This window comes from Cylas formicarius, unplaced genomic scaffold (genome assembly GCF_029955315.1).
Source record: "Cylas formicarius isolate icCylForm1 unplaced genomic scaffold, icCylForm1.1 PGA_scaffold_2__14_contigs__length_35257938, whole genome shotgun sequence".
Classification (NCBI taxonomy): domain Eukaryota; kingdom Metazoa; phylum Arthropoda; class Insecta; order Coleoptera; family Brentidae; genus Cylas; species Cylas formicarius.
The window spans coordinates 29,097,057-29,112,983 of NW_026844319.1; the positions used below are offsets into that span (position 1 = coordinate 29,097,057).

Below are 15,927 nucleotides of genomic sequence, written 5' to 3' on the forward strand. Positions count from 1 at the left end.
TATATATTATCGGGATCGGTCGAGCGTCGAAGAAATCCGTTTTTTTTTCTCTGAAAATGAAGTGCTCTCGGTACAACGGCCTGTGCATTTGCGTGATCCTGGCAATCGCACGATTCGATTCTGTGGTTACCGCGCCGATCGGAGGCATCGATCAGGTACGTAATCGAAGTCGGCGGGTGAATTGGTCTCGATGCGTTTTAAACTGAACCAAAAGAGGCTCGTATGTGTCAACGACACGGCGACATTGTGGACGTAATTGATTGCTTCAGATTAAACGTTGTATACTCACCGTATAAAGTGTTTTTTTTATGGGAATTTGAGTGACGGCGTGATTGTAGGCGTTGATCGCGATGTCCCAGGTGCCGCAGTGGCACTGCATGCGCTACCGCAAGTTCGAGCTGGTGAAACGGTGCAGGGGCTACAAGAACAGCCTCCGATTAAGGCGTACGTGAACGTAAGCCGCGCATGTGTTGCGCTATTTATTTATTTATCGATGCGGGAGGTGCAAGAACGGATGCGAAACAAATATTTTATTGTAAAATCCAGTAGTGCATAAAAATATTGTTATCAAAGTGTTAATAAAATTAAAATACAAAATAAACTTCGACGGATCCCGAGTTTGAAATGAGAAAAACGAACGGTTCTTTTATTCCACAATGACGTTTAACAAAAACCCAACGGTTATAAATAAGTACACGTAAAAGGATTTATACCACACGCACACGCACGTTATATTACCACTGTCGTTTAAAAAATAAGTTAGCACGTCCATTTTTTTTTTTTGATATTTTGCACATCCTTCGTGGGGAATGTTTAATACGATCGGCCATTTTGCGATCGCAAACGTCCGCGACACTTTCGCGAAATAAACCGATCGTAATCGATTATCTTCCTTCCGACAAACACCTAACCTAACATTTAGGGAGGGGAGGACGGGGATTTTACACGAATATTTACAATCTCTCGCGGGCTCCCTGATGCATTTCGAAAACGCGCAGACATAAAAAAAATACGCTTTGGCACCGGAAAAATTGTGGACTATTTGCCAGAGTCCAATGTTTGATGACAAGGGGAACATGGGCAACAGTAAGATATTGAAATTATTATTAGTTTGTGCTATTATTTCACAGATGTCTTTCCACATATGCGCAACTAACTTGATGCAGTTAAAGGCATCCCTCGATGCAGGCTTCTCCAGCGTTTAGTTTATACCCAAAACTTTTTTGCGTTGAAAACTGTAATTTTAGCACAATTAAAATTATAACAAATTATGCTTCTCATTTTTATTATTAAAACAGTTTAATATTGAAATCATTTAACGGCATTTTGTAAACACGATATTTGTTCATTGATAGTTTATATGCAATATTTTTGATATAAATCAGTTACGTGTCATATTTTTTCATTGAAACTGTTGATTGATAGTTATTATTAAAGCAACTGCATATTAACGGTTAATATAGTAGAAATTGTTTTTTTTTTCATTTTATATAAAATAAGAAGTGAATTGGTGATGTAAAATGTTCATTTGCAGTTTATATACAATATTTGTGATAAAAATCAGTTAAGAACAGCTTGCGTGTGATATTGATCATTGTTGTTAGTTTTTATTTTCAAATGAACTGCATATTAATTAATAATATGGTAAAAATTGTTTTTTTCCATTTTATATAAAATAACAAGTGAATTTGGGATTGAACTGTTCGTTGGCATTTCATATACAATAAATGTAAATCAGTTAAGAGCCGTTTACGTGTGATATTTATCATTGGATCTGTTGATTTTATCAAATATAACGGTTAATACGGTAAAAATTGTTTTTTTTTTGCTTCTTCATATATAAAATCACAAGTGAATTTGTAATGTAAACTGTCCGTCAGCAATTCATTAGCTGTTTACGTGTGATATTTATCATTAAAATTGTCCATCGGCGTTTTATATAGGATCACAAATTACCGATACTGATACTTTTGATATGAACTGTCATTAATATTATCAGTTCACTGTCTTATCTGGCGGGACTTGGCTGGTTTCCGGTAAAACTCTAGTCCCAGGGTAAGTAGGTAAATATGGTAGTTTGTAGTTCAATACGTGAGTAACAGTGAGACATTATTTAGTAGGTAACACACCGTGTCTCGGTGTTACCCACATTTTAGCACGAGTAAAATTATGATAAATTATACTTTTTAGTTTTTCCGGAAAATTGGTTTTAAGTGTCAATATTCCTAGAAATCCACCCAGAAAGGCTAATGTGGTAAATTTTTCGGAGGAACAAATGACAAGTGCAGTAGAAGGAGTTATGTTTAAGTTTCCAGACACTATCAATGTTATTATATAGTAAGACAGACATGTAAAAAAAGAAGAAAAAAAAACGAATACATCGCAGAAATGCGATGTATACAGTGTTTAATGAAAATCAAGAAAGTCTTTGGCCGACTATATTATTAAATGCTCCCAAATGTTTTATGGAATGCCATTAATTGAATGCCGAAAATCGACCTAGGAAATGGCACAAATAAGATAAAAACTACAAGCAAATAGCAGGCTTGGAGTGGATGCGGGGTTTCTTAGAAAAATCCTAGAATATACAATTTTTTTGATAATTGGATAAACGATTTTGTGATGGTACTAGAATATTTAATTTGAACGAAACAGGGACAGATACTGTTCAAAAATCAGCGGCTAAATGAGTCAGTAAAGTCACCGAATTTCCGAATTGTTCCTAGAGGTCACCAATGACACCAATGCCAATAAATATTACATCTGCATTTAAAAAATGAGGTATTTCCCTTTTTGACAGTCAGATGGTTCTTCTGATTACTTTGATGTTGAAATAGATCCTACAGCAATTGAAGAACTACACAAATTTCCTGAGATTAATGATTACGTCCTAGTAGAATTCTCTCCACAAAACTTAAAAGGAAAACCCATTTATTATATTGGAAAAATATTATCATCAAAGAATCATGAATTGGTAATAACATTTTTAAAGAAAAGCCTGAAAATGAAAGGAAAGTTTTATTTTCCAGAAGTTCCAGATCTTGCCATTATCGCCAGAAGTGAATGGAAAAACAAAAAGGCAGAATTCTTATTATTCGTTTAAAATTAAATTTAACCTGGACCTTCGATGAAAATTACCGCTTTTTTACACTTAGCAACCATTTTGTTGTGTTTCAATGTGGATTTTGAATGTTAACATAAGTTTTTAAAATAAATAAAGACTAGTTAATATCGCGTCTCATAGTACCACGTAACTGTGACAAATGACAACTTCATTATTTGTTATAATTTTCATTCCAAACCACATACAAAAATCAAATTAAATCGGATAGACAAAAGAACAGATTTCTTTTTTTTTGTTTTAAATAATATGAAAAGAAAAATTAGTGTCCCAGTGTTACCCACCTTCCCCTAATTTATTAAATCCACCCTTTATATTTAAGGTTCTTAGGATTCCGTTGCATTGAATTGCTCGAAATGGCAATGAATTTCGAACGACCGCGTACATAATTTATTAAAATAAAATTTCCGTCAAAACGGAGTGAAAATAATCCAAAGGTTGAGAAAATTATTGCCCCAGCGTCTAGAAAAGGCGGTACGTTCTTTTAAACGAGGTCCAACTCGTTTTCTATTTAATTTTATTTATTTAAATAAAAACGGATCCGACCCCCCCCCCCACCCAATTTATTTTGGCACGATTCTCTCTCGCTAGCCCTCTATCAGCCACCCTAGGCACTTGGCAATTAATTTCTAGACAATTTTTGCGATATTTTCGGCAATAATTACTTTTCGAGATATTTTTGCAAACCGTAGACCATTTTCGACCAATCTCGATGGCTAATGTAACTTAAAAACTGAAAAATCAAAAAATTATTTTTTTTTTCATATTCAATTCGCGCGACAGGTGATAAAAAGGAACGTTATTAGACGGTACCAAGCGTGTCACCGCTACGGTACGTTTGAAATACTCGATAGAGTTTTCGTAATAATTATTTTTATTTTCGCTACTTCACGGTTAAAATTGGAAAGAATTTATTAAAAATATATATATATATATATATATATATATATATATATATATATATATATATATATATATATATATATATATATATATATATAAAATAATAAAATCATAGTTGTTAGAAGTTAATATTTTTCTTTCGGGTTTTTCTCATCTTTCGAGGTTATGTTCTACAGTAAAGCGTAGTCTCAAATATATATGTCGATCACTTCGCTTAAGTCAAATCAGTTCGATGACGTCAATCGATTGCATTAAGTAAAGCAAGGCAACAGTAAACAACAATAAACAAAGGTTAAGATGGTTATAGAGCAGTCGCTATTTATATATAAAAAACATAGTAAACTTCATGATGTGATAAGAATTTGCCTGAAAGAAAGTTAATTCTTTTATAAAGAGGAGTGTTTTTTTCTTACCTCAGTCGGTCAGAATAACGAAGTAAAACTGAGAAAGTCTTATCGAATTAACAAAATAAGTACTCGTTTATGCTGTGAAATCCTCTGTAAATAGAGTGGTTGTTATCATAACAAAAAATCATAAGAACAATATTGCTCCATTTTTAAGAAGCTTACAATATTTACAATGATTTTTTGCTTTGTGCGCGTAATGGGCGTAAAGAATTATTATTGATTTCGATCGTCACTTTTTGTATGTTATACGTAAAGTATTTTGCCAGAATAAATTTTTGATAAACCTATTCACTACGTGTCTATAAAGCCGTATTTGTTTCGGGATTTTCTTAAACTAGTCCTGCCATCTGGCGATTAACGTTTTTATATTGAATTTTGATATTTCGAGGTGAGGTTTTGGCGAAAGAGTGTTTGTTTTTTGTGATAACTGGAACTTGGAAACATTTTCGTGCATTATTTTTTTACAAATTTAGATATGGATTAACTCAACAATGCATCGATGAACTTAATTCGACTTTTGGAGTTAAAACACTATCTAGGACTACTGTTTACCGCTGGTTTTCGGACTTCAGTCGTGGTCTTAATATTCTTAAGGATAAATTTCGTGAGGATTGTCCAAAATCGGTGGTTGTCCTGCACACTGATGCAGTGCGGAAACTTATTTTGCAAGATCGTCATGTGACTTACCATGAGATTGAGGTGATTAATTTAATACATTTTAAAGGTTACCGAAAGATTACCATACACGTCAGTGTAGATAAATTTTATAAATGGACAGACAGTAAGCTATTATATGAAGAAGCGTGCATAAATTTGTTTAAGTGTTATGTTGAGTTTTATCGCATAAGTATCAGAAATGATATGCATGGATCCAATGAGAAGAGAAGACGAGAGGATAGCTGGAAGGACAAAATTAAGTGGTGAAGAATGTTTCTCAAAGCAAGAAAAAAAATGGTGGAAAAGAAAAATTCCCACGACTGAAGCAAATGTTTTGTTTATTTTATCCGGTTTTAATGAAACCAAAACAACCGGTGAAAGTAGAATAAAGCACTCTTTCACGGATTATTTGTTTTTACGGCACGTTTGCTGTAACGCTAAGACTGTGGTAAAATGGAAATGGTTATGGAAATGCAGGCTTCATATTTATTGGATTATTAATTAACAATCGGCGAGAACAAACAATACAAGACGTAAAAAATCCGAAATTATTCAGTGAGAAGAAGACTGCATGAAAATAACCTGACTTGCTCTGCCCACATTTACGCTATTGGATTGAATTCGATGACATCAACAAAGCAGTCACCTTTTCACACCCGAAAAGTGGCCCTTGAAGATATCAACTGAAAAAATAACCTAATTACCTTAGTTAAATAAAAACAAACGTTGTTCAGATTTTCACATTTGTTCTTATTTAACTATTTTAAATGGATTTTCATCAAGTAAAAGCCACTTCAGTACAACTAATTACCTTAATAAAAACTCAAAAAAAGGACATCTAACTATGCTGGATACCTAGCCATACCATAATAAAAGAGAACTATATTGCTGACCAGATTCCCAATGCTGCTCGCTTAGGATCACAGGAGAATATAAAATTGAGTTTTAGAGAGTTTTTGCCTAAATTAAAGCATAACATCCGGAATGCTTGGGGCGACAGATAGAAATCTATTTCTAATCTAAACACAGGTTTCGTAAGCTGGATCTAGATCTATGTGTAGACTGAGAAGCAACCATTGTTGTTCTCCTGCACAATCTAAATAGAATTAAAGTTGCACCCTTTGGACACTGCGAATTTAAGTCATGTGATGTTTGACTATGCCCTTTATTGGAAAAATCACAGCAATTGTATGAGTCATTCATTAATTCTCTCTCTCAATTAATTAGTGGATTGCCCTAAGTTATTAAAAGAGCTGATTAAAGGTGTTCTCTATCAAGTGATGAAATTATTTAATGACTTTTGCAATGATAGTCACGTGTAAGTGTTTTACAAAACAAAAACAAATAATAAGAGGTGAAGAGGACCCATTTATAGAAAGTGGTAGCGAATATATGCTAAGCGATGTTAGCGGATGAAGGAAACAGTTTTGCAGAAGACATCGATGAAGCACTGGACAAAAAAGAACTTTGTGTCTAAGTTGCGTGAACTTGATGACAGCCAGAGTGGAGTAAAGGACATGACATTGAGAGAAGACTCACCAAAAACAGATTATTTGTTCAATCTTTTTACTGAAGATATATCTCCTTTCATAACTGATATGCTATACATGCTATATATCTTGATTTAGATGAGTTTTTCACATATTGGTCAACAGATCCTCTTTTATACTTTCCAGCAAAAAAATGGCAAAAGACATACTTACAAAAATGCTAAAAAAATGCATTTTTCAAACAACGAGAATGCTGAAACTGGTGATATATTACATAAAGTAAGATCAATAAGCGAAGGTTTCTATCACACAATTCTAACTTTTTGTGATTGATGAAAGTATGATACTGTTTAATGGAATACTTCTTTTTAAGCAATATATAACAAATAAACGCCATACAATTGGGAACAACTGCTCAGCTCATGAAACCGCATCTAAACAAAGGTCACTCCTTGTTTACAGATAATTCCTATAGCAGTCCGATCTTATCATATTTTCTTTACAAAAAAAAAAAATTCTTGTGGGACTGTTAGACCTATGCCGATTGTAAAAGAACAATTAGAAAAAGATGACAGGTTTTGAAATGGAAAGACAGGAGAGACACGATGACGATAACAATAATGCACAAAAACAAAATGGTTACACTTGATAAAACTGACAATGCCACCTGAATGTGTGATTAACTATAATAAACAAATGGGATATCATGAGGAAGAATATAAAATGGTACAAGAGATTAGTCTTTCATACATTGGATGCCATGTTTTACATGAAACAGACTTGTCCAGTTTCAATAAAATCTTTTACATGGAATTTTCAAAAGGTTTGTATACATTTTAATGGCTATTATTCACATATATTGCCGATTATTCTCAATGACGTTAATTTTTGTTGTTGCAGATACAAATCCAATGGCAACAAGCCCACTTCTGTTTCTGCAACTGCTGATATAGCCAGAATACAGAACAGACATTTCCCCACATTACTTCCCTCAACGGAAAAGACAAAAACCGGCTCTAGAAGCAAAGGCTCAACAGCAAAGGAAAAACATAGAAAGGTTTCCAGATATATGTGTAAGAAAAGTCACAGAGACTTGTGTGGAACTCCATGTTTTCAGATCTACCACACAATGGAAAAATTCTAATAAATGGTTTAGGCGTCTTTTTTATAATTTTTAATATTTTTCAAAAGTGTGTTTTCAAAAGTTATTTGACTAAAAAAAGTCTTTTTTTAAAAGACCCCACAAGTACGCTTCTATGACCGATGACGTAAAAAACGGCCGTCTGTGTGGCACTTTTGCGGAGACAAGGGTTAAAGTCTAATAAAATCATTAACTCCGTTGTTCCCGTTTCATTTCGATCGACGTTATCGAACCGACATGATCGTTATTTTCACCATTTTACCGTTAAAATTTGACAAAACGCTTTTTTTTTTGGTGTATGTAGATGCATGAAGGGGGTTCCGCAACAACATAACCACCAAAAATGTCGTCGCATCTATTTTTGGGGGGGGCCGATATCGTTGAAAGGTGACGTTTTATGTTACATCCGCGGTCGTCGTAAAAGGACCCGTGGTTGGGGGGGGGAGGTACGGGAGAGAGGGGGGATCTCTGATACAGAGAAACTAACACTCGTTCCGGCGGTACGAGTGCCGACACCTGTCCTATACCGATATCTCGTAGTTCATGTCGTAGACGCTGGTGCGGTCCGGTGTGGGCGGTCTCTGCGTAGGACATTGCGAATTCTGCGCGTTTAATTCGACCCCGTCCGACATTTCAAGCGCCCTCACGAAAGACATCGGTCGTCGTCTGTTGTCGGACGCCGGCCCCAATTTCCGGTGCACCTGGGGACTCTGCGGCGGATAAACTGCGACCCCACCCCTCGTCGCGGGATGGTAAGTCCTCGGCTGTTGGGCGTACACCTGCTGCGTCGGACTAGTAGGGTTCGACCGGTAAAAGTCGGGCTGTTGAGGTGCGGGGGGCGGGTAACCGGGCGAAGTGTCCTTCCACATGTAGACGCCCCTCTGCGGCGAGTTCGCTAACTCCCTGATGTTGTCGACAGTATTGTTCGACCTCGGATACGACAGCTGCGCCTCCTGGCGGACAAGCTCGCCCTCGGACATGAACCGCCTCTGCGGACTGCCGCCGTACGCCTGGGACGTCGTCTGACGTTGGTGGGTGGCCGCGTCCGCCCCCTGAAACTCGTAGTATGGCCCGGACTGGTTCTGGTAGACGACGCCGATGAAGTCGGGCCGACGCGGCTGAGTAGGCGTGCTCGGGTTCGACCTGCGGATAGCACGAGCGACTACAATAGGGGAGGGGGTGCGGGCGGGTACAGAGATAAAAAGCGAAAGCTCGACGATCACGTCCACCTAGAAAAACGAAAACACACGGTTTGGCCGGAAAATTACTTGCAAGCTGTTCTATGTGGAGACTTCGACCGTCCGTTTTGAAGGTGCGTAGTGTAAAGACGCATCATTTATTTTCAAGTTTTGGGCTCAATAAAAGCATCAATGATTTTTCAAAGGAACCTCCGCAGGCTACTGTAATATTCTTTACAAAACTACTCGAACGAGTCAACAAAAACCGACGCAGAAGGAATCCAGAAGTTTTATAAAAAGTAAAGCAGTAATGATGATTGTACCGCCAAAACTAAATAGTGGAACGTATGATGCTGACGATAACAGACTTTTTTTAAAATTAAATAAATGACGTATTTCAGTCAACTCACTGAATCATTTTTGCGATAAACATACACTCGATTTAACAAACCAACGAACGTATCAGCTTACGTTAGCAAGACATTGTGGCAAACATATTTGATAGAATAAAATATGCAAAACGCAAATCTACATTTTCAATATCAATTCCTGAATAAACAAAACGAAAAAAAATCGTAATAAAAGTTTGTAAACGTATATTTACAACTTCCAGAGTAATTTAATTTTGGAATTGAGTGCGTTTCTACTTTGTACAAATTCAAAATTTAAATACTTGAAAGCTTGTGTTACTTCCAATTACCCGAAACTGTTTTGCGATCTACGTCAAATTGATTGATTCGAGTCACTGTCAAAGAAACAGAGGTATAATACGACCAAAAATATAGTACATTTATTCCTACGACCTTTTAAGTTTTTTAAAACCCATCCTGAGATGGACCGTAATGAATGCTGGTAGAAACTTGAATTTCTTTTTGAAACGTTTTAAATTTGATCAAACATTGATGCTGCGGGGTATTTTTGAATAAGTGGAAGAGTTTATTTCAACATCAGGTGATATGCATCGTTCTTAACAGTTTAATCTAAATTACAATATGTTCGTATATATTACCGAGGCATTTGACTGTGATCCTTCAAGTAAGTACGTATTTATGTACCTGATTCTCAAGCTTTGACCTTGCGAGGCTGTTTCAAAGCGTAAGGGTAAGGTAATTTGTACTCTATTTATATATCTTACAGGTCAAATAATCATTTTTGTCTTGGGTGCCTGTCGATTAACAATATTCTTTTGTAAACCAGTCTTTTTTAAGAGTATAGTTTCTTTTCTTAGTAGATAAATAAGGTAGATACATTTATTAGAATCCTACAATTGAACATTTTTGGGGGTTCCTTTTCTTTAACACATTAAAATGTGGAGACCGTCGAATGAAGCAGATGTTCCCCTGTTAGAAGAAGGCATGAAAAACGACGTAGAATTTGAAGACCTAACAACAATTTAGAAGACGAAGACAAATTGTTTTGATTTTACAACTTTTAAAGAAATTCAGAAGGGGAAGTAGGAGCAGCAATGAAAACAAATCACATGATCAAAGTTCCGAAGTCAATTGTAAAAAAAATTATTGATAAAGAGGCTGCGGCTTTGGAGTAATAAACAGTAGCAGGTTAATCGCGGGGTCGGTTGTAAATGCGCTATATTTTTGGTCTAAGTATACACAAAAATTGACAAAAACAAAAGACCTTCCATTGATAATATATATTGACTACATTCCATGTAAATTCGATTACAGTTAGTCCCGGTGAGTGATAGGTTGGAGAAATATTCTGAAAAGATTTTTTAGAGAGGCTAGACTCCCCGATGCATTGAAAAAGACAGTTATAGTCCCAATTCGTAATACTTCATGCATAATAAAAGATCAGAATCATTTTTGAACAAAGAAAATTTTTGAAGTGATTACCAATTTGGTTTTCGTAAAGGCCATTCGACAGAGGAAGCTATAGTGTCATTATATGGTAGAAATAAAAAACTAATTTAAAAAGATATCTCGGTTAGTTCATCTTAAGCTCCAGTTATCACTGGAGTCCCTCAGGAAAGCACACTGGGGTCGCTTTTATTTATAATTTCCTTCGATACCATTATGCAGGAATTTTCTAGTTATTACATGATAACTTTTACAGAAAATATTTTTTTTCTGGAAGCCGAAATAACCCAAAACAAAAATACGAAAATTAAAAAAATATATTTGGTTTAGATATGGGTATGGACTTTTACTTTTCTGATTAATTTGAAATCGACAGCTGCAAATTTAAAACACCTATTACGTTTTTTAATATAGCGCAGAATAACTCGGTCACCCTGTACAATATGTGTGTGTGTGTCATGTAAAAAAGTCTGCCAACTGAAGCATAGTTTTCTAGTTACGCTCAATTACCATTACAAGGAGAGTAAAATTTTCAGTTTTTTGCGTACATCCTGTACATTGTTGAAAAATATAAAGAATGGATTTTTTTCCTGGACCCCCCCACCCCCCGCAAACGCGATTTTTAATTAAAAAAAAACTTTCAGAAAGTACTAAACAATTGTCGCATCTATTATATTCATATATACATGTACTAAGTAACTCAAAAAAAACATTTTTTTAAATCAGTTTATCATTTTAATTAACGATAAATAGTGAATACTGTATATTACGTTGTATTAGTAAGATAGTTAATGATTCATAGATGTCAACATAACAGTGTTTTGTAAAATAAACAATAAACTGCGGCGAAAGTACGTTCAAACTACGATTTACAATTTGCGCGATGGTGGTGTTGCATTTGAACTACCGGAATTATTTGCGCGTCACTTTGTACGTATCCAATGTATTATTGCTGTCCAAAATAAAAAAATGCGATAGTGCAGAAATTGTTAAGCGATGATTTACCACCAAAATGAAAAAATTTGACCAACAGACCACCGCGTGACGGTACGTTTGAGCTACCGGAAAACTAATAAAACACCACCTGCCGGAAAGGCATCCGCACCTTACCTTCTTACGGGACTGGACATGGCCAATGGCGTCGGCACCCCCAGAGCCTTGATCCTCTGCTGCATGGTCGGGGACGCCCTTTGAGGACCTGCAAAGTTTAAAATAAAATTTATCATATACTAAAATGGTCACGCTAGTTGAGGAAAAAATCAAACTTGATTTGTTCGTTCGGACATGATATCACAGCTTTCCTCTCCCTAACATGTTGAAGCTGTTCCTTTATTCTGGTTAAAGTTAAACTGAGGTTATTACTGATTAAATGGCTCACAACTTACCCTAATTACTCAAACCAAATGTAATCGTTATAATTTAAATCTCTTCCAGACCCCAATTTTCACTCTTTCCATATTACAGTGTCTATTCAGTATGGTACGGTATTCGTATATTAGCTAAAGAAGAGCATTCCAGTGCAGAAAACAACATGTTGTGAATTTGATTAAATAAATAAATAAATAAATAAACAAATATAAAAAATCAATATATTATTTTATTATATTTGATAATAAAAACAATAAAAACGTTTATTTTATCGAATAAATAAAAAATCCAATGTGTAAATTTTTATCCTTTAATAAAAAGAAAATCACTGAAGAGCTTGTAGGGTGCTTGTGCATGATAAAAGTGACTATGCTTGAGTTGTAGTCGTGCCAAGGTGTAAAATATTTATAATTGGGAGGTATTGTCAAAATTGAGGTTGAGATAAACAATTATAAAAGTCCTATAATGTTATTTTTGATATTTACGGTCAATTTGATTAAATAAACACATAACAAAATTCTATGTTTTATTTTATTATTTGTTGCTTTTGTTAATTCCAAAGTGTTGTGAAATTTATTAAATAAATAAATAAATAACAAAATCCTATATTTTGCTTTAATATGTATTGCATTCGTTTATACCAATAAGTTGTGAATTTGATGCAATAAATAAAGGAATAATATAATGCTATATTTTCTTATTATCCTGTTGCATTTGTTAATACTAATATGTTGTGAATTTAATAACACAAAAAATAAATAAATAAACAGTAAAATCAAATATTTTATTTTATTATGTGTTGGATTTGTTTATACCTATATGTTGTGAATTTAATAACAAAAATAAAGAGTAAAATCCTGCATTTGGTTGTATTGTGTGTTGCCTTTGTTGATGCCAATAGGTTGTAAATTTGATTAAAGAAATAAATACCTAAATTGTCGGGTGTGGGGCCCCGCAGGGGATCGAGTCCGCGGGGCCGCGGGTGCGGGCTGCCCCTCGCCGGATAGTGGAGGCCCCGCGGCACGACGACCGCCGCCGGATGGCGGGGCGAATCGCCGCCCTGGTCGCCCGCCGGCGGCAGGAAAAAGTTACTCTTCGAGCCGTGCCGTTGGAGGGGCGGGGTGGGCTCGCAGTCCTGCGACTGCGACGCGGACGGTTCCATGTCCATTTCGCAGCCCTCCCTGCCGGGGGACATCTGAAAGTATGCCGCCTTCATTGAGGCATGAGAAAGTGGGCGAGGCGACGTTTCTGCGCGTCTCTCACCTTGTTGTACGCGTGCGAATTGATGCCGCGCACTCCGTTGCTGTTGTCCATGTACGTCTTCACTTGGCTGTCGTTCGTGATCGTCGCGATCGGACCGTGCGGACAGTGTTTCCGCTTTGCGTTGTACTTGTGCGGCTTGATCAAGCTGAAAATTCGGTTAGATTAACGCAGCGACATTGCCGCTTCTTCGAAAAATCACCGTCGACGTGGCAAATTGCTTTACCGATGCCGATGTTTCACGATTGTTTCCGAATAATACGTTTCCATAGGGAAAACCACAAATGCTAAAATGTGCATTTGTTCGAGATGGTAGCAAATGAACGAATGTTCAAATGGCCGAAAATTCCGAACGGCGTTCGGGTTAGGGCGGAGGGGTGGTTGGTAACAGCCGATCCGCCAACAGCTGAGAGGTGAGGTATACGTGATCGAGTGACAGAATGTTTAGGTTAGAACCAGCGATTTTATCAGGGATATCAGTTTTGAAACTTATTTAAAATGATTTATCTTACTAAGTTAACATTTTATTACTTTTTTTAAACAGGAATTAAGCTGTAATAAAGGTGGCTGTAATAAATACGGGGCGATAATGACAACAAAATTTTCAAAAGATACTCGGGTTAACAAAAAATATTTTTTTGGTTGCAGCACCCTTCGATAAAATTAACCTATATTTTTTTGGAAACAATAATTGATGGTATACATAGGAATTCATGTGTTCTTTGAGAATTTAGCACCCGATGTACGTCCTGTATCTTTAAAACAAGCACCCTTTTCCTAATTCGTAGTCGGATTATACGTATTTAGTATCGAATGTCAAATTACAAAGTAAACCATTTGACAGTCTGCTACATCCTGATCCCTCGCGAAATGAAACTCACCAAAACTTTCCGAAACGGGACCGAACGCCGCTCGGGATTTTCGACCATTTGTGGTGTTCCCCCTATATCCAGGGTGGGAGTTGGGTTTAAATCACTTGATTATTCTTTAAAATTTGAAACCATGATTTAAATCAAACTAACTTAAGTTAGCACCTGGTGTAGTTCAAATGCACTGGCCGAAGCTCGCGTTGCAGAATATTCGGGGTCATTTCAAACACTTGTACTTATGCGTCTATCCAGTTGTTTCATAATTTTTCAGTGTCGACTCCCATTTTTAAGGTCACTACTAGTTTCCTTTTTTAAACGAAAATTCAATTGAGTAGTTCAAATGCATCGACCTGTCTGGAGATTTACAACCACTTTACACAACATCGCACAGTTATTTTAAAAGTAGGTACTCCATACTAAACCAAAAGGGTTGCTTTAATTTTACCATCGGCAATTCAAAACATTACAATAGTTCCTTCCAGGATGTGGTAGGGGGGAAAGTGAACGCTTACCTGGGGTACTGCGGTCCGAACTGGGTGTAACAGCAGTTGTCCCAGCATCCCCGAGAGAACGGGTTGTAACCGCCGTTAAATTTACCGGTGACCTGTTCATTGGTAGTACGGCCACGTGACACCAGCACCATATGGAAACACGTCAGTCCGAAAATCGGGATAGCGAGGAGCGCAACCAGACCCATGAGTACCATAGCGACGATTGGCTCGGTATTCGTAAAGCTCCGTGTGTAGTGGAGAACGTAGACGAGACTCAGCGAGAATATGCTTATCATATGTATACTGAGCGATATGAGGAAGAAAAAGAAGAACCGGTAGTTCCTTCTGCCTATACAATTGTTTACCCAAGGACAGTGATGGTCAAATGTCTAAAACAAATTTCCGTTGTGAGACGTGAAGGTTTTATCTAAAATAAATGAGTGCTTTTTCCGGAAAGCATACTGCACAGGCACCATTTACACTTATTTCCGCAACATATATTAATACCTCTAGACTTTGACTTATTTTAGGCCGGTTTATTTATAACCCGCAAGAGAAGCGCAATTAAGGGAGTTTATGAAATGCTCTTATTGTACACTTACCTCTATACAATGATTGCAAACGCTACAATGTGAACATCTCGGTGGCCTATAAAATTTACACGTAACACACCACTTCATCCTAACTGTAATACCATTAATATCTACATTTTTATACAAAGGTGCCCTAAAATCATCTTCCCTATCTTCGTCAGGGGGCGCTGTAAAAGAATTAAAAAGCTCATGACTACTAATTAAAAAAAAAAAAGCTGCATATATAATATTGACAGGAGAATCCTTACCTTTGGGTATGATCCCCGGGTCCATGAAAGTTGCTAACGTAAAATTTGCCAACACGAAAAATGTGATAACTCCCTGGTACGCGGGCACCCATGGGTGTTTGGGTATATAGTACTGGGCACTACGGAAATAAACCCCGATCGCTAAATTTGGAAACATAAACAGACGTAAAAATAACTCACGGGTAATAGAAGAACAAAGTGGTGGCTACAATCAGCAAAGTCCACGCGAACGTTGCTGGTATGTATCTGGTCTTGACATCGCACTTGGGCATAATGTTCTCGTGTGGAAAACGCCTCAAGTCCTCGCCGAAAGATAGAAATCCAGTCCCATACAGGTCAACATGGCTGTTAAACGAAAACACCGTGCTCCAAAAGTCGACAATT

The 15,927-nt window shown here is 36.6% G+C and overlaps 1 protein-coding gene and 1 long non-coding RNA gene across 4 annotated transcripts; one reads left to right on the forward strand and one right to left on the reverse strand.

Moving 5' to 3' along the window:
- The first annotated feature begins 157 nt into the window (after positions 1 to 157).
- Positions 158 to 4,042, forward strand: LOC132698503 (uncharacterized). The gene is made up of 2 exons (XR_009618382.1): positions 158 to 279; positions 339 to 4,042. It is a non-coding gene; the product is annotated as an uncharacterized LOC132698503 (long non-coding RNA).
- Positions 4,043 to 4,100: 58 nt separating this feature from the next.
- On the reverse strand, positions 4,101 to 15,924 carry LOC132698135 (palmitoyltransferase ZDHHC8). Of its 3 annotated transcripts, none has more exons than XM_060664035.1 (8): positions 15,724 to 15,924; positions 15,544 to 15,662; positions 15,305 to 15,462; positions 14,724 to 15,091; positions 13,346 to 13,490; positions 13,013 to 13,277; positions 11,825 to 11,912; positions 4,101 to 8,862 (listed from the first exon to the last, which is right to left on the reverse strand). In XM_060664035.1, exons 1-8 carry the CDS (start codon positions 15,813 to 15,815, stop codon positions 8,241 to 8,243), a joined length of 1,857 nt encoding a protein of 618 aa, XP_060520018.1. In that variant the 5' UTR covers positions 15,816 to 15,924; the 3' UTR covers positions 4,101 to 8,240. The 3 variants fall into 3 exon arrangements, with proteins under 3 accessions (XP_060520018.1, XP_060520017.1, XP_060520019.1); XM_060664034.1 differs by having other exon boundaries at positions 13,013 to 13,292; XM_060664036.1 differs by lacking the exon at positions 15,724 to 15,924 and having other exon boundaries at positions 13,013 to 13,292; positions 15,305 to 15,350; positions 15,410 to 15,462.
- Between the last annotated feature and the right edge of the window lie 3 nt (positions 15,925 to 15,927).